Source organism: Sander lucioperca, chromosome 11 (assembly GCF_008315115.2).
Source record: "Sander lucioperca isolate FBNREF2018 chromosome 11, SLUC_FBN_1.2, whole genome shotgun sequence".
In the NCBI taxonomy this organism is placed as follows: Eukaryota; Metazoa; Chordata; class Actinopteri; order Perciformes; family Percidae; genus Sander; species Sander lucioperca.
The window spans coordinates 5,640,438-5,663,473 of record NC_050183.1 but is presented as its reverse complement, the minus strand read 5'-3'; the positions used below and the strand labels follow the sequence as shown (position 1 = coordinate 5,663,473).

The 23,036-nt window shown below is 40.4% G+C and overlaps 3 protein-coding genes across 4 annotated transcripts in view; 1 reads left to right on the top strand and 2 right to left on the bottom strand.

Annotated features, from left to right (window-relative positions):
- Nucleotides 1–658: 658 nt before the first annotated feature.
- On the bottom strand, nt 659–5,080 carry cpox (coproporphyrinogen oxidase). Its single transcript, XM_031307438.2, has 7 exons — nt 4,366–5,080; nt 3,946–4,089; nt 3,706–3,816; nt 3,402–3,543; nt 2,448–2,666; nt 1,361–1,465; nt 659–1,261 (listed from the first exon to the last, which is right to left on the bottom strand). The coding sequence occupies exons 1-7, from the start codon at nt 4,931–4,933 to the stop codon at nt 1,177–1,179; spliced, it is 1,374 nt and encodes a 457-aa protein (XP_031163298.1). The 5' UTR covers nt 4,934–5,080; the 3' UTR covers nt 659–1,176.
- Nucleotides 5,081–6,348: 1,268 nt separating this feature from the next.
- ccdc181 (coiled-coil domain containing 181) lies at nt 6,349–11,344 on the top strand. Of its 2 annotated transcripts, none has more exons than XM_031307495.2 (6): nt 6,349–6,564; nt 7,982–8,091; nt 8,515–9,501; nt 9,660–9,806; nt 9,976–10,133; nt 10,721–11,343. In XM_031307495.2, the coding sequence occupies exons 2-6, from the start codon at nt 7,990–7,992 to the stop codon at nt 10,890–10,892; spliced, it is 1,566 nt and encodes a 521-aa protein (XP_031163355.1). In that variant the 5' UTR covers nt 6,349–6,564; nt 7,982–7,989; the 3' UTR covers nt 10,893–11,343. The 2 variants fall into 2 exon arrangements, with proteins under 2 accessions (XP_031163355.1, XP_031163353.1); XM_031307493.2 differs by having other exon boundaries at nt 6,358–6,564; nt 7,987–8,091; nt 10,721–11,344.
- Nucleotides 11,345–11,537: 193 nt separating this feature from the next.
- The window catches only part of p3h2 (prolyl 3-hydroxylase 2), a 58,898-nt gene continuing 47,399 nt past the window's right edge, over nt 11,538–23,036 (bottom strand). Inside the window, exons 4-15 of the mRNA XM_031307243.2 lie at nt 22,610–22,741; nt 20,119–20,246; nt 17,581–17,670; nt 17,039–17,079; nt 16,315–16,406; nt 16,051–16,178; nt 15,870–15,965; nt 15,435–15,585; nt 15,030–15,147; nt 14,822–14,897; nt 14,043–14,183; nt 11,538–12,846 (exon numbers count right to left, since the gene is read on the bottom strand). Of these exons, the coding sequence (XP_031163103.1) occupies nt 12,754–12,846; nt 14,043–14,183; nt 14,822–14,897; nt 15,030–15,147; nt 15,435–15,585; nt 15,870–15,965; nt 16,051–16,178; nt 16,315–16,406; nt 17,039–17,079; nt 17,581–17,670; nt 20,119–20,246; nt 22,610–22,741 (1,286 nt within the window). The 3' untranslated portion in view covers nt 11,538–12,753. The remainder of the gene's footprint in view (nt 12,847–14,042; nt 14,184–14,821; nt 14,898–15,029; nt 15,148–15,434; nt 15,586–15,869; nt 15,966–16,050; nt 16,179–16,314; nt 16,407–17,038; nt 17,080–17,580; nt 17,671–20,118; nt 20,247–22,609; nt 22,742–23,036) is intronic.

Sequence of the window (23,036 nt, the reverse complement as noted above, 5' to 3'; positions counted from 1 at the left end):
TTATGATTTTTACGACATACTATGACTTTTTTGACATACTATAGTGGGTTTTTATGACATTTTTGTTTTTTATGGCATACTATGACTTCTTGACATACTACATCATGACTTTTTTATTGCATTTGTATGACCTACTATATTATGACTTTTTTCATGACAATACAATGACATTTTAATGAAATCTTTAATGGCATACTATACTATGACTTTTTATGACATACTACTCTATGAATTTTTTTATAACATACAATTCTATGACCTTTTATGACATATGACTGTTTCTGATTTTATGACATACTATACTATGACTTTTTTATGACTACACTATTATTATTGTAAAATGATGCACAATGAATTAAGAATAAAGTCAGAAAAAGACACAAAAGTTAACAGAACAACAATTTATTTGTTAGATATAAATTATTTTTGCATTTAAAATTGCATTTTTTGTGTCAATGAGCCACCTGGCCTTTAAATCACATACATTCTCTCTGTGGAACATGATCCAACATCCAACTATTGTTTTACTACTGTTCAAACAAACCAGGAAGTGACTCATTAACCAGAAGTGGACAAACCACAACATAAATGGGGCTCAAGTGGAATTATTAGTCCCTTATTATTTGTCTTTGATTGTCAAAATTAACCCATTGTTTCGAGCAGATGCACAGAAACATATAAACCAGATTTATTAACATTTGATACCAGTGGTGGCACACACATACAGTACATGCTGTGGCTCAGTTTGTCCCTATTTTCCCTTTCAGTGCTTTGTTAAAAGCAGAGTAGTGCTAAAGAGCTTCAAGTAGAGCAAGCGACATTCAGCCCAGGCATAGAAAAAAAATACAGCTAGTGTTTGACACAAACACTTCTTAAAAAGAGCACATCATCGAAAAAGCAGGCAATGACCACCTGTGGCCACCAGTAGTAATGCATAACTAATGTGATTCAGTGTTAACAAGGCTGATTGGACAAAACAAAGCTAACAGGAAAGAGTGAAAAATACCAATCGCAGATTAAAAAACTTTTCAGACACATACAATGCAATATTATTTTGGTAAACACAGTGTTAACTGCTGCTGATCTAGACAGGTGACACCATTATACAATACAACAAAGACAGTTTCATGGAGGATTTGTCCATATTGACATGTGAACCTGTGAACACTGTGGTGGTTACACCCACTCCTTGGGGTTTCGTAACACCTCCAGCATCTCAGCCTCCATGGTACCTTTGGCAGGCTCATGCATGTACTCCCACCTGAGGATGAAGGGTTAGTTTGTTACCAAGCAACAAAGACTGCTCATTTCTGTCATACAAGAGCAGGGCTAGCAGTTCTTCAAACCAGTGTAATCTTACCTGGCAGTGAGGGGGAGGGACATGAGAATGCTCTCAATTCTGGAGCCAGGCGTGGCCAAGCCAAACTTCACTCCCCTGTCATACACCAGGTTGAACTCCACATATCTACGACAGAAACACACAAAACCTACTGTAGACACCTAGCTTCATGTGGTTTATGATAAATTAAGTGGACACTATTAAAAATATGTTGCCCCTTAATCCAATCCAAAACAACATGCAAACCAAGAATGTGCAAAAGTGAATTCAAATCAACAATAAACTTCACTAAAAACTTTCTTTAGATATGTAGGTAATCCTGCACAGTTAACATTTAGTAATTTGTATTTGCAGTCAAAGTTATTTTTGGATGATCATTGAAGTCTTTCAGGTTGGTGCATTTATGTGGCTGTGCGCAGCTCTGATAGAAGAGGCTCAGCTGCAGTGCATGAACCTTTGTAATGCTATAAAACAATCTAATTCACATCAACCTTTGCCCATCTTTTCTCGCAGTATGTCTTTCAGGATCGACAAATGCACACACCAACCTTAAAGGGGTGATAGAATGCAAAACTGCAAAATACAATTTTCAGCCCAACCAATGTTACATACCCTATTAGGAGACCTTAAGGAACAGTGTGAAATACCCTATATAATCATTCTATCACCCTTTTAAAGACAGTTCAAATGTATCAGCACTTTCAGCTGCTTAACTACAAAACTTTAACTGAGTCTACATCAAAACTTTTTCATAAATCATTTTGCATTTCATTAATGGGTTTCAAAGTCTTTTTTTATTTTAGCTTTTACAAAATAAAGAAAACTAAATGTTAACTGTGATGGATCATCTATCGTAAGCAACTTGCAAAGCAACTTGCAATGTTTGTGTGAGTTTATTTATAGTTGATGAATTCATAGTTGATTTGGTTGACTTTAAGGCAGTAACAGTATGTATGGGGAAGTCAGATTTGGCCTTTACTTATGATGGATCAAGGTAATGTTTGTTCAGTAGAACTAGTTTGAAAAGCCTTGAGTCATTGAACTAAAATGGGCTATGTATACATTAGTTATTAACAACCACTGGTTCTTTTCTGCGTTTTTAACTCACCTTCCTCGTCGTACCTGCTGCCAGCCTTTGTTCTCATCAGTAAAGGAGTCGTTGAGGTGTTTGTATACGATGGGCAGGTAACAGGGCACCACGGTGCGGGCACAGCTCTGGACGAAGTTGAATGCCTCCTTCTGACTCGGAGAGTCCAGGTCATCGAAGAAGATCCCTCCTATACCCCGAGTCTCTCCTCTGTGCCGGATGTAGAAGTATCGGTCACACCTAGAAATACATACCCAAATAGGCAAATACATTAATCAATAGCTGTTCCCATTTTTCTTTTCTTTTTTTTAACCACGGTTACTAAACTTTAAATAAAATATTTGCATAGCTCAGATCTACTGAATATTTTAAAGACAAGAGGTTGAAAGGAATTAAAAATAAGTCAGATAAAAGCACATCTAGAATTTATCGAGAATTTAAATGAGAATTAAAATGTACTCTCATGTTTGCCTGTTAAATATGAAGCTTTAGCATAAAGACCGGAAGCAATGGGGAACAACTAGACTGGCTATGCCTGCCAGCACCCCTACTGCTCAGCCCAAACTAACCAGCTGCTGTCTCTAGCTTTATTTCTAATAGACAGATATGGTATCAATCTTCTTATCTAACTCTTGGCAAGAAAGCAAATAAGTATATTTCTCAAAATGCCTAAATATTCCTTTTAGATTTAAATTAAAATTAAGTTAACAAAATGTACTTATTACAAGACATTAGCTAAACCACACCTGTCCCTTTCATATCCTAAATGCTCAGTCACCGGCTTACGTCAGGGCTCAACGGTTTTTCTGCAACTGAAGAATTTTAGGCAGAGACTTTTTCTTATCATCATCCCACATTGAGGATACACCCATTGTAATCCACATACACAAATCAGACCTCCACATGTGTACGTGCTGAGTTACACAAACATGTGGAGTTTCAAAAACGCAGGACTAATCTTGAGTCAAACTGTACCATTTCTTGAAGTCTGGATAGTACTGCAGGTGGTGCTTGTCACAGGCCTCCTTCAGGGTGTTGTGGAAGTGAAATGCATCTTCTTTATTAATATAAACTGGAGTCAGGTCTGTGCCTCCACCAAACCACCACTGCTTAGTGCCTAACACACACACACACACACACACACACACACACACACACACACACACACACACACACACACAAGAAAGACACAAGGGTTATCATTCATTCATTCATTCATGCACTCAATAGTGTCATTGACACCAAGACACAACTGCTGACGTCAAGGACTGACACTAACCATCTTCCTCTTCGATCTCAAAGTATCTGTAGTTGAAGTGCACTGTGGGGATGTGGGGGTTCTTGGGGTGGATAACAGAGCTTACACCCATGGCACAAAATGGCAGCTTACCTGAGAAAAAACAGAGCATGACATAAAACTTTATCCATCACATATTACTCTGAATGAGGTTACCACACCTCTTGAAGAACGATATCAAGCTTTAAGTGTGCATACAAATATCAACTTAACAAAACTTACCATCTTTCCCTTTGAGGACTTTCCCTCTGCTCCTCATCTGTCTGGCAGCCTCCTCGGTCAGGTTTCCGAACACCACTGATACATTGACCCCTGCCTTCTCAAACACCTTTCCATCTTGCATCACACAGCTGATTCCTCCGCCACCTGACACATACATGGTCAAAAATGGAATACATTGTAAGAGATAGATGCGAGTTAGGTTGTTTCCTGGCAGATTAGGCTTTTTGCCTTCTTGCATGCATCTCTGACCATGTTGCTTTCAGCACAAAAATATGCAGCACGCTTGAAACTCAAATACCTCAAGAGTCTCATTAACACCTTAAGCATTATGGCCACGATGAACATGGATCTGTTCTGCTCCACACACTGAGCTCTGCAGTTTCAGTCTCATCATAACCATATCAGGTGAGCCTCCCTCACCTTCATTCCTCTGCCACCGGTCCACCTTGAACTTCCCACCATCCACCTCCTCCAGAGCGTTACAAAAGGCGGCCTGCGTCTCCATGATCAACATCTCCATCCTCGTACGCATCTCCCCTTTCCTCTCCTGTAGCACACCGATGTCGGTCACTGGAGGAGACATGAAACCCCGGCATCTCTCCAAGATATCCCCCTCTTGCTCATTCTCCTCCGCGGCTTTAGATACTTTCGTTGCCATTTCAGCACGCTGGAAGTGGTTAGCGTTGGCTAAAAACCCCGCTACCGCCGCTGATGCCGTTACTGCTGCGGCCCCAATGAGCGCCAGGGCTCCCCTTCTGGTTCGCCCGGTTGCGGCTCTGCCTGCGGTCCCATGGGACATGAAACGCACGCTGTAACCCCTGGAAAAACATCTTATACCCGCAAGGAAAGTCACTGACGGGCTGTGAGTGCAGGATAACGGCAGACGTGACTCCCCTGAACTAGCAAGCCCCTTTAAATGTGAAAACAAACATCGTCTCGCGGCGGTCTGTGCCATTTTGTTTACTGAACAAAAGACAATGGTTGCCATTTGTAGGAGAACTGCTGTTTTCTCGGTGCGTACCGACCGTTGACAGTTTGTACTTACTCAATCATCAGAAGTTTAATTTTGCCTACGTGCTATTAGTCGTGCGTCAAGTCAAAGGGCGTGTAGTTTCCAGCTAGTGACAGAGGCAACACGGGAAATGTCGTTCTTCGTCGAGCTCCACCTATGAGCTCTCCGCGTAGTGAAAGCCTAAAGCGAACATCAAGACCCAAAATGCAGTGCGCATTAAAGAAATGTTGCATTTCCAGTAAAGACAAACTCACGTGCTTCTGTTTTGTGTGTTACATGATTGACTTACCCAATCCTCAAACGAATGTAGATACAATATACAGACAGAACTTGAATTATACTCCGACCAGAATCTCGTATATGTATTGTTTAAACGTGCATTGTCTTTTGTCCACAAAGCATTCTTAAAGATTTGAGCATTGTCAACTATAAATAGTTTTTAAATATTTTATTTTATCTTGTAGTTTTCTGGACTATGGACTATATGCCTGAAATAAAGTAATTGGCTGGGCCCACTCTCTAATGAGTAGGAGCCACGTTTGTGATAACTTGGTTATACATAAGATTATATATGAATTCAAAACTTTTGTAAATTATATAGTGCCTCATTTTTTAATCGTCTCAGATATCTTATTTCATCCATCATTTAGTATTCTGTTTTGTATTATTGTATCTCTTTTTTGTCTGCAACAACCTCTCTACAAGAGAAGTAATAATGCAAGACTCACTTTTTTTCTCAATTTTTTGGGGGCATTTTAGGCCTTTATTTCCACACGACAGATGAAGACATGAAAGGGGAGAGAAAGGGGGAATGACATGCAGCAAAGGGCCGCGGGTCGGAGTCGAACCCGAAGCGTCGAGGAGTAAACCTCTATATGTGTGTGCCTGCTCTACCAAAGCTGACCCGTCCACATGCAAGACTCACTTAAGGCCTTTATTATTTCATTTAATGTACTTAAGCATTGCATACTCTCAAACAAATAAGCAATACATCTAATTGCCACAATCCAGCTGACACTAAATACATGGTCTTTGGAGGAATTTTTATTGGGGACATTTTATAATATATTTTTTCCAAATTGGTTTTCTTTTGCGGCCAGGGCGTGGGCAGACCAATTTTAGTTAAATGTTTTAAATCTCATGAGCGAGCCATAAACACTGTCATTCTCGTAATTTTATTAATTCTAAATCTCCTACATGTTGTTTGGAACTATTCATGTGTTAAATGAATACACAGGCAGTGATATTTTTTTTATAGTAAACTATTAAATTCCCCTTAACAATTTTTTAAGATCTTTCTTTTTGAGTTTCGGGAACAGATGCCTGTTTTCTCTTGTGTGCATGGATATTTTATTAGTTGTAAGCGAGTTTAGTGTGCGCATGCGCATGTAGTAAAGCGTGTTGTAGGTCTCTATGACGACGGGTCTATTAAACCTTTTAGGGCTGTAGACGGACTAGAGACAGATTATGTGCGCAGGTGTTGCTCGCAGACTGCCAGGCACTATGTGGGCCAGTTAGATGAAGTGATAGTCACAAAACAACCCGGCTGGATGTGTTCTTTCACCGCTTTTAACTCGCCAGTAATACTACGCAAGAACCTGCTGGTGGTGAGTTTACTAACAACCATGTTACCTCAATTTTTACTCCCAGTAGCCAAAACATTCTGATTAAAATGAGTCTAGGGCGTGAACTGTGCCCTACAAGTCAGCCTCTTAATTCTGTCGGCGTCCTGTTTGTTTTTATAGCCCGCAGACGGAGCAAAACAAACAGGATTATGGTAAACTCTGTATTGTAGCCAGTGAAATCACAACAGAACCATAGCTACTGTAAACATAACCTACATGTCAGCAGAGCAGAGGGCATTATTTATTATTATCTATTATTATATTACAAACAAAAACAAGATAAAATGACTGGTAACCCTGTTATACTGGTTTCTGTCCTGTAGGTGACGACCAATCCCCAACACGAATACAGTACAACTAGTGTACGTAAAGTGATGTGAGATGTGTGGGAAATGGAATTAGTGACACAATAGCCTAATCCAAAAAACTTAGGTGCTTTTCAATCCATGGGGCACAACAACTAAAGTGAATGTATAATTTGGTATAATTTTGCTTGTAATTTGATTTTTCTGATCTTGTTGTGATTGTCCAACCTCAAAGCCGCAATTGTACGTCTGTTAACAACCTCAGTCACACAGGTCATACAGGAAGTGTAGCATTGCCACTTATCCAACCTCTGTTGGCTCATACTAACCTTGACGTCATGAGGTGGCAATATAGTGGTAAATATAAATACACCATTAGTTACTGTCATGTCCGCATTATAATGCAATTTGCAATATTTTCTTATTTGTATTAAATTGTGTTTTATTTGCATAATATCTACTTTAATGTGACTGCCATGTCCAACACTGACATTTAAAGTATTAAACACTGACAAACTGTTTTTATGTGGCTCTATCCACAGAGGTATATAGGTCTTCAATTGGAAGGGTTCAACACAAATTTTCATACATTGATGAACCACACAATCAAAGGCCAAATTTAATATATATTTAATAATATAGGCTATATAAATAATTAAAAATAAATTGTAAAAAAAGGGGTTCAGCCCCATAGTGACATAGACTGCCGGCATCAACTTCCTCACCCCCAAACTTACAAAAAAGCTTTATGCGTAGTGAAGCTAAAAAATTAAAGTTGGTATGAGATGAAATGTCTTGGGGACATCAAAAATATTTGAATGCATCTTCTGGGAACCACAAATATCCAAATTAGTTTTTGAGAGACCTTTTCATTAGACCAAGTGTGGGTCAAGAGGATATTTTGGCCTAATGGTGACCTACATCATAAGGAATCATCCAAGAACCATACATTTCTACAACAAATGTCTTGGTTATCTGGTCAGTAGAATTTGAGATATCGTGCTCAGGACTGAATGACTAATATAACTCTCCTCAGGCCCTGCTGCCAATGTAGTAATATTCTTGTCTAAAATGTGTCTCTGATCTTCTTCCAGTGAAGATTATGAGTGAGGTGGTTTGCAAACAGTCTCAGGAAGAATATGAGGACGACTTTGAGAAGGATCTGGACTGGCTGATCAGTGAGGAAAGCCGGAGTGAGGACCAGGTTAGCAATTCATATATGATCATTGGACAGGCTAATTGCATCTCCCCTTTTTACTTTCTGTTGTTTGTTTTTTTAAATCCTCCTGCTTCTTTGTTTTATTGTGTGAAACTAAGTTTGGAGTGCTGCTCTGCTTACTGCAGACTGGGTGCTGCATGGGTCCCTGACCCTGCTCTGTGAAAGTGTAATAGTGAGTAGTGTTGAGTTACCCATCCTGCCTGGCTGGCACATATCACCGTTTGCATGTGAAACCAACTCTGTTAACATACAGTGACATACTTTCACTGTGTGCCACTGCTGGATGCAATATTTATGAACACACGTACACATGTCTGTTATCACACCAGCACGCCTATTAGTATCGATGTTGCTCATTCATCTACCTCCAAATCTAATTAATTAGTCTGCTGCCTTTCGACCCCACAGGGTCCTGACTATGATGACATAGAAGCAGAAATTGACAAGGAACTGGAGGAGGATGAGAAACAGAAAGGAAAGAAAAAGAAGCCCAAAAGCCACAAGGAGGACAAGAGAGGCAAGAAAACAGAGGAGTTGCAAGAAGATGAAGAGAGGTGGCCCTCACCTATGGAGCCACTAGAATATGACTCAGACAGAGACAGCCCAAATAAGTCATCACCTATAGTCCCACCTCCTCCAGGGATGGATGACCAGACAGAAGAGGAGAAGAAGTACATTCTGGAGAAGATCCAGCAGGCTAACCGGGAGCTACAGGACCAGGAAGCTCCAGATATGACAAGGCACAGGAGGCTGCATTTTAAAGAGATGCTGGTGGACCTGGTGGTGCCTCCACTGCAGTTTGAGAAAGATGGAAACAGTAGTGAGGTGGAAGAGATAAAGGGCAGCAAGGATTCAGAGGCAGAGATTGAAGTGTCAGGGAAGCTTTCTGAGCTCAAACTTTCCCCTCGGGAGGAAAGTGTAGGATCTAGAGGATGCGGCAGGGCTGGGGAGAGCAGTGAGGGGGGGATAAAGGAGGGCAGAGTCCTTGTAGAAAAGGATGGTAAGTTTGACCTGGTCAGCCTGAAAGAGGTGGAGAGTCAAGGACTTCTCCCTCCTATAGCAAACAACTACAGTGACTACTCCTCCCTACGTCACCAGGAGCAGACTGTGAGCTCCAGTAGGACCCACAGGTCCTCCTCTCCGCGTCCTCGTGCTGCTGGCTCTTCTTGCTTCCAGCAGGGCATCGATCCCCTCCATGCCCCCAGACCTCCAGCTCAGCCCAGGTGCAGACCCAGCTCAGCCAGCCACAGCCAGAGAGGCAGCCAGAAGAGAGGCAGCAAGCGGCGGGTGCAGTCAGCTACCGGGACACCCTGCCAGGCCACCTACACCCTCTCCCCGCAGCAGAAAGAGCTGCTGCAGAGGATACAGGAGAGGAAGGAGAAGCTGGCCAGAGAGGTAGGAACATAGTTACATGTTAATTAAAAGTTTGTACATTCTGAACTCTCACCAGTAAAAGTAGCACATCTAACATTAAAACAACAGGATAGCATTTCAAATTTGAGGCTTGTTAATTTCATAGACACTGTTTTAATTACTCTTGCTTACCATGTCAGGAAGAGCAGAGAAAACTGGAGGAAGAGAAGCAGAAGAGGCAGGAGAACGAGCTGGCGTTTAAGGCCTGGTTGCTGAGGAAGAAAGAGCAGTTTCAGGAGGAGAGAAGGATCCACCGAGCCCAGGAGATGGAGAGGAAGAATTTTAAGGTAAGGCTATAAGGCTCTAAGGCAAATAATCCTGAACCAACCAACCTCATTCATAAAAAAAAATACAAGGAAAAGCAAATCACTGCACTAGCCAGGGCGATTGAAAAACATTGCTATAATAAATGTTCGCCATTGTTTCCACTTTATTACCTGATGCGTCCTCGTGCAGAAAGACTCCAGCGACCCGGAGGAGTCCTTCAGGTTGTGGCTTCAGAGGAAGCACGAGCAGCAGCAGAAAGAGAGGCAGCTGGTGGATCTGAAGAGGCTTGAGGAGGACAGTGGTTACTTCCTACGCAGCCGCGAGGAGTGTGAACGTGCCTTCCAACTGTGAGTGTACTTTTATATTTGTATTAACTTTACGTGCCAAATAATTTCACAACCTCTCACAGTTTATCAATATTTATCTCTTTATGTTGTATCTTCATATATACAGTACAATACTATTGTATGTTTTTTTGTGTGATATGACCATAGACTGGCCTATTGGACAATTCACTTGCTAACAAATTTGTTAGTTACTAGTTAGTTAAAAACATGCCATTTCCAAATGTCAAATTTGGTTCATACATTTAGAAATGACCTGTTTATTTTAAAATGTACATGTGATAAGACAAGACATTGTTACCTTTACATGTGAATACAAATCTTAACATGTGAAAAGTTAAGTCACATGTGAAGTTAAACATTTCACATGTTAAGTTTGCATTCACATGTAAAGTTAAAAAAACTTGTCTCTTTTCACATGTGAATTTTAATACTAACATGTAATTTTATAAATTTGAGATTTGGTTTAACATGTGAAATCACAACATCTCATGTGAAATGTTTCACTTGTGAAAGATTGCATTTCACATGTGCTTTTATCATAAGGGTAAATTCGCTACTGGTCCTCTCCATCCTCTTCCCATCCTCAGGTGGCTGAAGCGGAAACAGGCGGAGAAGCGAGCGGAGCAGCAGGCGGCTCGAGAGCGCTCCCGTCGGTTGGTGCTGGAGGAGCGACGTGCGCGCCGCATGAGGGACCTGCTGTGTACTGTCAATGAAACCAAGCCATTCAGATTCACCGAACAGCTGGCCTACCGCTTCTGAAGCAAACAAATCCAACATGTCCGCTGGATTCACACATCACCTCACATGGCATCAAAAACCGCAGGCTGGGCAATGCAAGACTTGTTCTGAAACATAAGACATAGTTTATTCTGTGTTCAGTTGTTGCTAGGGTTTTGTTTTATTATCTTTCTGTGCTGTGTTAAAGCACATTTCTAAAGAAAAAAAAGTTTACCGCAGTGACCTCTACTCAGTGTGATAAAATGAATGCTTTTTTTACTGTATTTACTTTCTGTAGTGGCAGATGCACTTTACTTTAAATGGAGCTCCTTAATCAGCTTAAACACAAGAGCTGAACCATTTGTTACTGTATGCCTTTTGTCAGAGAGATTTTGGTTACATAGATATAAGGATACCTTCAAGTTCACAACAGGTTACTTGAACAGATGAAACTGTAAATAAGGAATGAAATATATATATATATATATATATATATATATATATATATATATATATATATATATATATATGTAAGAGGAAAATATGCCTGTCTGTTTGAAAGGCATGGAACAGACAAAACACAAGCAATGTATCAATTTCTTCATTTAAAAGGCATTCTTATTTGATACAAAATAATGATGTTTAATTTTATGACATGAATAAATAAAACAAATACACAATTAAATATAGATATGGAGTTTTATATTTTTAATTTATAGGCATGTACACATACATTTCCTGTGCTACAGCATTTCAGAATTAAATATCAGTGAAACAAAAGTGGCCAACCTCATAAAACGACAGGATTAAGTTTTTGGTTAGCAGTTTGAATTTATGTAGGAAAAAAGCTACTCTTTGTACCTTTCTCTCCGTTGGATTTACAGTGCACGACTCGGCCTATCATCTGTATCATCAACACAAATATAAAGACATAAAAGATTGATACAAATATGTATTCCTTGAAACAGGAATGATTGACATCTTTTATCAAAAAAAGTTCCTCATATTAAATGCCGACAGTTACGACGGCAGCTGTCTATTCATAAAAATACATAAATAAAAGTAAAACATAAACACCATGTTGTTATGCCAGTGAGCATGTAAAACCAGTATATTCTGCTGTGTGCCCAGAAAGGAGCGGAGTGATTCATCACACCAACAAGAGGAAAAGTGGACAGAGAAGTAGACAGAAGACATTTTCAGTTTCAAACTTGACACACAGAGAAGGACAGAGTGCATGATCATTAAATATTCAGCATATTAGAACACATCTCTTTCTTAAACTCTTTGTATGAGTGTTTTTTGAAAATCAGGTACCAAAATTAGAAAAGCAGTGCACAGGCTACGTTGAAAAAAATTATTACTGGCACTGAAAAAAAAAAGTATATGTAACAGTAGGCTACCATTTGTGATTTTTTTTTAAACTACTGACCACTAAAACGATTATTTTTTAACATCTGTACATAGTGAATTATGAATAAAACCCATTGGATATGTTGTCCAGAACAAGAACAACTCAAAGCAAAAAAGAAAAAGTCAACTGCCGTTCTTCTCTTTAGCTTCTTCACAGTTCAGTGAGATTACAGATAAAATCATCATCATCGTCTTGCATAAAACAGCTGACTCACCAGGTACAACAAAACAAAGTAAATTGTTTTTTTTTCTCTAATAGAATCTGTCACTGGAGGGAAAGACAAAGAACAAAAGGTAAACTCAAGTACTTGTGTGTAGAGGAAACATTCAAAAAATACAACTGACAACACAAAAATAACAACATTATTAATCTTGCACTTCAAACAGTACAAAAATAGAAAAGTTCTTATCCAAAGGTCAATTTAATAAATAGTTAACATATATAGAAGGATTTGATAGTAGGGGATGGGGTGAAGCTGTTTTTCTGCTTCTACAGTTCATCTTTAGGGTTGATGTTGAGGCCTTGACCCCACACAGACTGTGTGTCCAACGCCTGGATCACCTCATCTGCCTGCAGCCTCTCCTAGGAGAGGAAAAGAGGAAAAAAAGTAATATTTAAACTAGAGCAATAATTATAATCAAGTTAGCCAAATCATAGTCTCGCTTTGCCAGACCTTCCTCCACAGCGCTGCGGAGGAGGGTCTGGCTAGTCCCCATAGCATTCCAGGATGGGAGCAAAAAGTGCTCTGGTTTATTGGCATTTCTTTAAACCGATCACAATCGTCTTGGGCAGTGCTAAGTGCTGGACAGAGCCACGGTGCTGCTGCAATATAGCCTCGGGAAGGAACTTTTTTTGGTTCAAAAGTTGTTTCAGTCGTGCAACAGAAAAGTCAGATTGGACAGATAGTCTAGCTAGCTGTCTGGATTTACCCTGCAGAGATCTGAGGAGCAGTTAACCATAGTCCTCATAAATCCACCGGAGTTTAAAATTCCAACACAAAGAAAGAGGAAGGTAACGGACATCTGGCCGAAAAAGAGGGAAATCCGGCTGAACTTCCGGCAGCAACGTAGCAATCCCAGAAGTGGAATGTCGTGGATGTAGACTGACTATAGAGGTTCACAAAAAAATCATAGTAATTTCTCATAGAAAATAAACAGGAGGTGACTGCTTGCTCATTTCCTGTGTTGGTTTGGCGGGCCTCCCAAACTTAGTTTTCCCACCAGTGTCCATATCTGACACCAGACAGCACATAGAGGAACTATGGCCTTTCATTTATGGGGAAGAAGCACGCTTCTCTTTGGCATCCCCAGTTTATAGTTCCAAAAAGACTAGCTTTGAGTATTTAAAGCTGCGTTGTCTGGTAGATTTAGATGAAGTCAGATGAAACAAAGAGTCAACAGCCATGCAAGCAGCTCTCTTAGGCTGTACTTGTGCACAGTGGTGTCAGGAGCTAATGCTAACACATCTCAGTTTAGCGTGTTAGCATGGTAAGATTAGCTAATTAGCACTTAATCCAAAGTACAACTGAGGCTGATGGGAATGTCAAGTTTGACCTATATTAATTTTGACCTGATGATGTTGCTAGATGAAAAGTCAGAGGATCACAACGTTATTACAATTCATCCAGGGTAATGTGTCTGTACAAAATGTAATCTTATAGATATCCAATAATTGTTGAGATACAAAAACCTCAAAATTGGATCCAAGATTAGGACCTAGAAGCAAAGTGGTTATTACCCTACGGTATGAATAGTTCTTTAACTGAAACATTAGTTTACCAGTTCTCTGAAGAGCGGGTCTAGGGTGAACCACAGAGCAACAGCACACCTCTGCCCGCTGGTGACGGCCTTCACACCGTGGGGATTCTCCCCTCCTGATGAGAAACCCACCATCCTGCCACACATGGGCTTCACTGATGCCTGAAGAGGATGGAGGAAACGGAGCAGGAACAGAGGTGAGGTCAAAAATTACCATTATCTGTTTATTTTAGTAAAGCCAACACTTCACTGTCTTATTTACGTTCAGCTTGGTTGTTAAAGCAGACATTTGCCCTGCTGGAGGGTCCTAGAGTGTAATCCAAAGTGAGCATCAAAGCTGATCATAAACTCTTTTTATGAACACTCTGTTGTGTTTATATTTGGTTTGTTCTTTCTACCCATATGATGTCAAGTAAAATGCTTGTGGCGAGAAGAGAGCAGGATGAGATTACCCTGAAGTGATTCCTCCCTTTCAATATATTATTTAAACATCATATAACTTCCCATAACCCTCATATATCCTCCTCTAACCAGCATATAATACAAATAGTTGTGGTGATTTCAGCCAAAGGTGGGGCTCAAAAAAAGAGACTGGCTAAATGTTGGGAGAATACTAGAAGTCTCTTTCTCTATTCCTCAACAAAAAAAGCCCAGTTTTGTAAAATTAAAAATAAAAACCCTGTTCAGGTTTTAATTTAACTATACATTGTGATTGTACTAACCAAATAAATAACCTGCAGAAACTGTGCGGCCGTCCCCTGTGGGAAGTAAATCTCACATCTGAGGAGAAACCATCTTACCGTGACTGTTTTGGCATCCATTTCTGTGAATATGAACTCCCCTCCTTCAAAATCTCCATTTAGATATAACAGTGCACTGGAAATAAAGAAAGTAAAGTATACATCAGTACAATCAACATTAAATCGCATATGATAGTGACCATTATTAATGTTTTACTGTGTAATACAGCTGCAGCAAAGTAAGTTTATGATTCCTAGTGAATCATACCTGTAGTCTCTGTATGTATATGCTGGTGGTTCCTTCCAGCACTCATTGGCCTCGGGGTCCAGCAGACAGTTGTCAGCGTGGATGGGATGGCTCAGGTCATTCCTGTGATCTTGCTGTCCTGTGAACGGACAACCAACACACAAAAAGCATACATACAAATCGATAAATCAAATATCCTCTGTACTTTTCCAGGTTTTTCTTCCTGGGTCTTTTATTTTTAAATCTACCACCATACAGTAAGTGAACCATTAAGGATGGCAGGAGCATTTATTAAATCTACTGATGGAGTGCTTTCTTTCCCTGAATCATTAAAGTACAGTAATTAAGCTTATTCTCAAGAGTCTCAAATGACAGTACATGTGTGTTCTGTGTCAAGTAAAGTATGCTTCTGTGTGTGTGAGTGACCTGTGATGGCTGTCCGGCACACCAGGTGTGTGTAAGAGAAGTGCAGGGTGGAGTTGAGCAGGAAGTAAGACTCAATAACCCGTCTCGCTCGCTCGCTGATGTCGTAGAACAGGCGAGCGCTCCTCATCGGCACTCTGCCCTCATAGCCATACTGCAGGGAAGAAATAACAAAAGGGAGACTGTAATAACACCTAGAGTCAAACAATAAATCAAGACAGATACTATACAGCTAATGTAACACATTTTTTTGAGGGCTGTATATGATAAAGCTACTGACGAGATAATTTTGATCCCCTGGTTTGAATTGTGACTTCAGATTCAACTGTTCTCTTCAAATAATCTTTGCTCAGACAATATGCCGGTTTCTTGCAACCTTGACAACTATTGGGTGGACGAGTCATGCAATCATTTGTTTATGCTTAGTGGTGAGTGTACCTGCAGAGTTTTAAGTACAGTGGCTCCTTCAAACTTCTCATTGGGAGTGTGTGGAGACATCTTCCCTCTGTAACCGTCTCCTGCCATGGTGACAGCCTAAAAGACAAGAACAGCCAGAATTAATCTATAAAAGTTAAGATTTAAAATCATTATTTTTATCAACATTGTGTAATGTTCTTACATGTGCCAGGCGTCTGAGGTCTAAACATTCCTCCTCAGATATGACATGATCCAGCAGCACCCGCTGGGTCCCGTTCAAGGCTGCAGAGTTCTGCACCAGCTGCACGCTGTCATACACTAAGGGGCCACCTACACAGATCCCAGAACAGTATTTAAAGAATGCCACATGAAATCTCTCAGCCGTGGTGGTAAGAGAACATTTAACTGAACACTAATGACTTTCTCTTAGCGGTTTAACTCCTGTTCCGCTTCATCTCATGTTTACCTTCTTTGAGACGCTGTGGAGCAGCGAGAGCGACGTTCTTCTTCTCTGAAATGGGAACATACTCCATCCAGCCATCTGTACCAGAGGGAATCCTGGAAGAACACAGAATAGAGGATGCATTTTGTCATTAGGGGTCAAAAATTCTGATTTTAAACTTTAAACCTGCCATAACAGATTTTTTTTTTGGGTACAGCAGAAACAAGCAGACATATTCAGTTAACATGGTCAACTCCTGAGGAAAATATGTTTTTTTTTAGCTGCTCAATGCTGCATTATGTTCACCAGCTAGTTGTTAACTGTGTCTGTCTGCTGTTAGTGCTGAGCAGGTAGCGTACATTTGGGTTTTAGAGCTTTATAGCTGAAAACACCTGCGGCCAAACACAAAAGAGCAGTGAGAGTCAACAAAACAATCAGGAAAGTTGAAAACAACGAGCTGAAATAAGCTATGAATCTCTAAAGACTGGAGCGAAACTGCAGTGTAGGGTGGACCCTTTTCACACTACACTTATTCATCAGTCATTTGATCCATTGTTATTACAATAATACCGATATAGCCACTTTCAATTTTTTTATTATATAGGCTACTATATATCTGTATATACGGCTTTTGCTACTACTGAAGAAAACGCCCCAGGTAATGACAAGACAAACTCTACTGTAATATATACAGCACTACACTTGACGTTACATTTTCAAAGTTTTACAGATGCAGAGATCTCTTTACCTGTTTGAGTCCTCTCTTCCCCCTGTGCTGCTCCAGTAATTCTGCAAAAAAGACAAATATGTAACCTGCACATTTTCTTACTTTCTAAAGCTCTGGTGCCAGGTCGTAAATAAACAGATAAATAACAATGGGATTGATTTGACTGATGATTTAGGTTATTCATATGTAGTTTCATAAATGCTGTGTACAAAGAAATGTTGAATGTGATGTGTCAAAGTGGCCAGCAGGTGTCGCTGTTGGCTGAGAAGACAGTAGTGCACGGTGGCCGTGCCAGACACCTGTTACCCTGCTTTGAGTCAGCCAGGCAGCAGGGGCACACTAATGTGTTTACACACCCTGCAGGAGATCTGCTCTGCATCAGACACATGTGAACTGGCTTATGGATAACTGCCAGTTAAATTACAGTCTCTTTTCATTTCTGGGCAAAACTGGGAATTAAAGGGCACTGCTGATCTTTCAATGAATACTAGCAGTCTGCTTTGAGTTTGTAGTTGCACATGAAAAATGAACAAGATTTGGGATAATGCATTCTGGTAACTCACCCCTTCTGTAAATTCCACACCCATGGTTTTGCTGCCAATGAGAAGAAGCTCCAGTTCCTGTTTGTGCCTCCTCAGGTACCATGCAGCTTCCTGAGAACACAAATACACCAACATTTTATTGTGAACAGTTTCCTGAGTCATTAAAGTAAATGTAACCACATGCTTTTGTCCTTGACGGACGTAAAGTAGGAAAATAACTGCAGAAAAGGTAGAGAAATACATTATTTATTTAACAGTATGCCAATTTGTCAGCTGAGAGAATCGTCTTTTAAATCACTGCATTGTTTCCATGCTCACAGTTACAGTAGAGACAAAATTATTAATGGTTTAATGTTGATCTTTCATTTATCAAAGCTCATCACCATAACTTTTCCAAACTCTTAAAGTGACAGTGTACTGTTGTCCTCACCCTTACAAAGTTAACCAGAATGAATTTCTCTTTCCCTCGCCTCAGTGCCACGACTAATGGAGTGTGATGGCCTCTCTCTTTCTTTTTGTCCTCTCAGAGGGACAGTTTTACTACTGTTTCCTGCCTGAAGTAAAAACTTGAATTGAAGCAAAAATCTGCTTTTTCACAAGACTTGGATCATAAAGCAACAATGGGTGCAGAAAGTGTGTTATTTTTGTCTGTGTGAGAAGTGGAGAGGAGGTTGGAGTTAAGGCCATGATGATGACCATTATGAAACTTGAGAATCCAGTAGCATCCAGTAAAAAGAAAAGCCCTCTTTTCCAGCACCCCGAATACAAACAGCCCCCAAATTGTTCCAGAGACTTTTGTGGGCACTCTGACATGACTCTTCCTCCTCCTCCACCATTCCTGAAAGGCAGGATTATTTGGCAGGGAGGCAGTTTGGGCCTGGCACTGAGATCTAGGGGTCTGTTAAATGAGCTCCCTGAGGCCGGAGGACGCAGAGAGGAAAGGCGATCTGTGAGCCAATGACTGTACTGTAAACTGACGGGACTGGAAAGACTTGAGGGCTAGAAAAATGTAAGCTATGAATAGAAAAACATAAGCATGAGCTGCAACACGTCGCCCTCTCTTTATCTCTCACACACATACGCGATGTCAGCAACACACACTCGTACATTCACACAGTCCTTCTGAGAGCCTCGCTTGCTATAATGAGTACCAGGCTTTCTAGGAAAAAGAGGTTTTGTAATTGAGACTTAAACTAGGCACTGCTTGACTTTTCAAAGCAGCTGATCAGAGTTTTAGGAACAAGAAGAAATTATTTTTTTTAGATCAATTGTTTATTGTTATTAGCATTAGCAATTAGCAATAGCAATATTAGTTATTATTTGGACATACAGAACAAATTCCACAATATGTGCCAGGAAATATCAGATGGTGCACAGAACAGAGAAACACAAATTGAACAAGAACAAAAACCCTCTCCCACCCCCCACCCTCTGTGGTCTCGAGGAAAACAGAACAAACAAACAAACAGAAATCACACCTTGCCTAGTCACTCTCCTCTATTTCTTGTGGCGCTGAGGTCATTAGGTCTGATATTTGTGCTGCTGTGCTTTCCCATAGGCTGATAGTTGATGATTTAGCTTTGTTAATCCTTGCTGTAGAGAGCTCAAGCATAACTATGTCTAGAAAATACGCTAACCACTGTTTTATACAAAGCGAGTGGGGGGGTTGAGCTATCATTTTCTTGGTTGCAGTTGAGCCGGCTAGCCAAATCTTCCTCTGTCTCTCGAGCAAGTGTAATTTAGAGTCGTCATTAAGTAACAAAACAATTGGGTCAGTAGGAATTAGATATCCTATCACATCAGATATTATTGATGTTGTTGTATTCCAGAACTCATGCACCTGTTCACACTCCCAGACCATATGCAGGAAAGTTCCAGTTTGTTCAGGTTGACAGAACGTACAATAGGGAGTGGGAATGACTTTAGAGACGTATCTCTTCTGGGGAGTCCAATATGTCCTATGACATATGTTGAAGTGGATATACTGGTGGTTTGGGTTCTTGGAACAGTGGTAAATGTTGTCCCAAACTGCCTCCCAATTAATTGTGTTCCCCTCACAAGAAGAAATTCTTGATGCTAAAGTGGCTGATGGGTAGCCAGATTTAACTAATTTAATTTGCTCTAGCGGGCAGACATTCAGCTTTTAATCATTCAGAGTGTTGTGAATACCAGGGGGCAAGGAAATAATAAGGAACATGCCCTGAGGAAGAAATATGTTGTTGTAAACACATTGACGTAGCAAAATTTGCTTAATACTTCCAGCTGGACAACTGAAAAGCAAACTTTAAGAGGCAATAGCTGCCAAGTGGCGAGAAGCAAGTTCATCCAAGAAATACAGCAAACGGCTTGCAGCCTCCTGTCTCCTCCTTTTCCCTCACATCCACACTTTTCCTTTCTAGTCTCCTTCCCTACATTCCCTATGATTCAAAAGTATAATGTTGAACTTACTAAAGACTATACTATCCTTAATGAAGTTCTACTAACTATCCCATCAACTACACTTAAATCTCAGAGGAGAAATATTTCTTATATTTCCCCAGGAGAACAGCAGATCCTCACCTCTCTTGGCTCGCCATCATGTGCCAGCACCTCTCTGTAGTAATTCACGTTGTCTGTCATGGACTCTTCTCCCTTGTGGAATAACAGGTAGGTCAGAGCACACTGTAGCGCCTTATCCAGCCTGTCCACTGCAGAGAGAGACAGAAAGCAATTGAAGTGGTTTCTCTGTTTGGTTTACAGTGAACACAATTAAAAGTAATCTGTGGAGTTTTTAACCTCTCGTAGCGCTATGGATCTGTGTATTTACAGCTGCTGAGCTATCTACTGGATGACCACATCCACGTGTGTGTGTAATTTGGAAATGTATCTATCATGGCTGACATTCCCAAACCATTACCACAATGGGACAAAAGCTGCACTGGTTGACATAGTGGAAAAAGCACACACGCATGCATGCACACACCCACGCACGCACACGGCCGATTCTGAGGTGCCTTGATAGGACTCAGGAGTTGTCACTTGCGACACTGATGAAGTGAGACAAACATACAGCAGGACCGTTCTCTACTGTCATCCTATATATCCATTCAACCACAGATCCACAAACACACATCTTCTGCGCTACACAACAGCCGCTAAGTGCACACACAAACGCATTCTTGTAAAGGTTCAGGGTTAGCCAAAGACTTCCTGTCTTGGCCAAGGCTAAAGCAGCGTAGTATCTGCTGTTGTCAGCTGCGTGTTCCCTGGTCAACAAGAGTCTGGAGGTTTGAGCTCAGTCAAACAGAAAACGTCTTTGAGAATTTATTTCGGAAACTTAAGCAGCTAAAGCATAATTCTACTGAGTGATGGCAAACGTCCAATGCCGCACTGTGGTGTTGAGCAACTGAGGAGTGTGAAACACAGCAGGCCACAGTGCTGCTGGGTGTTAAAGCACTCAGATTACTGACTTAGATTTACAATTTTAACAAGAACAATGCTGGTACTTAAAAGAAGAAGTAAAAATCATACTGTAAACATATCTAGTTATGCTGGATATAAACGAACTTGGCTCAGTGTTTCGAAAACAGGATTGCCAACATACAAATCATACACTGTTTTCATTTTAAAGTGGGTAAGACACAAGTGGTTTAACAAGTGCATGTTTAACACAATTAATATTTATTTAAGATTAAGGTACGTTAAGAAATGTAACTGATTGCATTTTAAAGCACCTCTCCCCTGCAACAATGCATCATCCTACCAGGTATTTTTGTTCCCCATTAAATGTTTTGGAAGACAGACAAATATGTAAAGCAATGTTCATTATAGATATTATGAGTAACCCCATGTTTTTCATAGATTTTCTTGTTACACCTGTGATTACAAACCGAACAAACCTGAGGATTCATTGAATCTTGCTTTAATAAAAAAAGACTAAACGAGATGTCCAAAGTGGTAATTCTGAATTTATGACTGCATTACACTAGCATTTACTTTCAATCTCTGCAATTCACCCAGTACATGCATGCATTGTTTGGATACAAACTCACGGAAAAGAAGGACTGGACAGAATGCAAATATAATGAATGGATATGGTTGAACAATGCCAGTCATAGATAGTATTATAAGTATAGGAGTTCCGATATCGGGGAAAAAAAGTAAAGAATGTATATTAAAAAGATGGGATGTGAGCCATTTCCAACTTTATAATACAGAATATCTGACTCACTGAGACTCTTTTTATAAACAAAAAAAAAAGCTTTTCACGCTTCAATAGCCTTACAAACACAGACAAGACACACACACACACACACCCAAGCACACACACACACACACTCACACACACACACACACACACACACACACACACACACACACACATCAGCAGCTGCTCAGTGTGTTTGCACAGACCCAACGATCCACTTCGCTTTATTAGAGCCACATGCTTATGGGTCATTAAGTATAATCTGGTGATCTCACAACCACTCAGCACACTGTCTTTTCCAACTATACGCTTTGTTGTTGTGCCAACACCCTTGTCTAGAAGAGTTTTTCACTACTTCAACAACACACACACACACACACACACACACACACACACACACACACACACACACACACACACACACACACACACACACACACACACACACACACACACACACACACACACACCTGAGAGGCCCTACATCAGACTGGATATGCCATATAGTATAAAAGTTGCCCAGACAGACACAAACACACACCATAAAATGTCATTAATACTTGTGAAACTCTAAACGGGGTGCGGCCAACTGTTGATTGACTCAACCTGTCTGCAGCTTTTTGTGGTCAACATGAGTTCTTGTACGTGCATGTATGTGAGTGTGTGACCTATGGGTGTATCCATCTTCTTTGTTCATAATTACACCAAGCATAGTCAGATAGGTGTTCGGGAACAGTTTTCCTCCCTTTGCTACACAGTGTTTTAAAAAATGTTTGAGATCAGAAAAGTGGTTAAAAATGAAATCAGCAATTAGTAAATCCTCTAAAAGGTCTGAATAAGTCTTACATTCCTTGAACAACTTACCGTGGAAGTAGGCAAACTGAAGGTAGTCGTAGTGCAGAGGCAGGTAGTTCTCCATGGGTGAGAGGCGGCCTGGCCGGGTGGCGAGGTCTCGAACACACTCGTGTTCACAGTGCAGCACCTGAGTGAAGTGATCTGTAACAAAATGGTTTCAGATCAGTTTTCAGATCATCAGCTTATCTTTGAGATAGTAGTATGTGGCATTTGGCTTCTTATTACATTGAGTGTTGGTTTATGGGCTGGATACCAATAGGGTCAAATATACTGATTAGCCAATTGGTACATTCAGTCCAAAACATTTATATCAGCATCCACTGACAGTAAACCCTATCTCTGAAATATTTAACCTACCTACCTACCTACCTACCTACCTACCTCTCCTCCAGGACTAAAAGGCATGCAGTAGATGTCTTGTTTACACAGTTGTGAC

Coding starts and splice junctions, on each gene's coding strand:
- cpox (XM_031307438.2), bottom strand. CDS start 4,933: ATGGCAACCATTGTCTTTTGTTCAGTAAACAAAATGGCACAGACCGCC. Junction 4,090..4,365: donor CCGGTGGCAGAGGAATGAAG/GTGAGGGAGGCT, acceptor TGTATGTGTCAG/GTGGCGGAGGAATCAGCTGT. Junction 2,667..3,401: donor TATCCAGACTTCAAGAAATG/GTACAGTTTGAC, acceptor ATGTATTTCTAG/GTGTGACCGATACTTCTACA.
- ccdc181 (XM_031307493.2), top strand. CDS start 6,508: ATGTGTTCTTTCACCGCTTTTAACTCGCCAGTAATACTACGCAAGAAC. Junction 9,807..9,975: donor TGGAGAGGAAGAATTTTAAG/GTAAGGCTATAA, acceptor GTCCTCGTGCAG/AAAGACTCCAGCGACCCGGA. Junction 10,134..10,720: donor TGTGAACGTGCCTTCCAACT/GTGAGTGTACTT, acceptor TCCCATCCTCAG/GTGGCTGAAGCGGAAACAGG.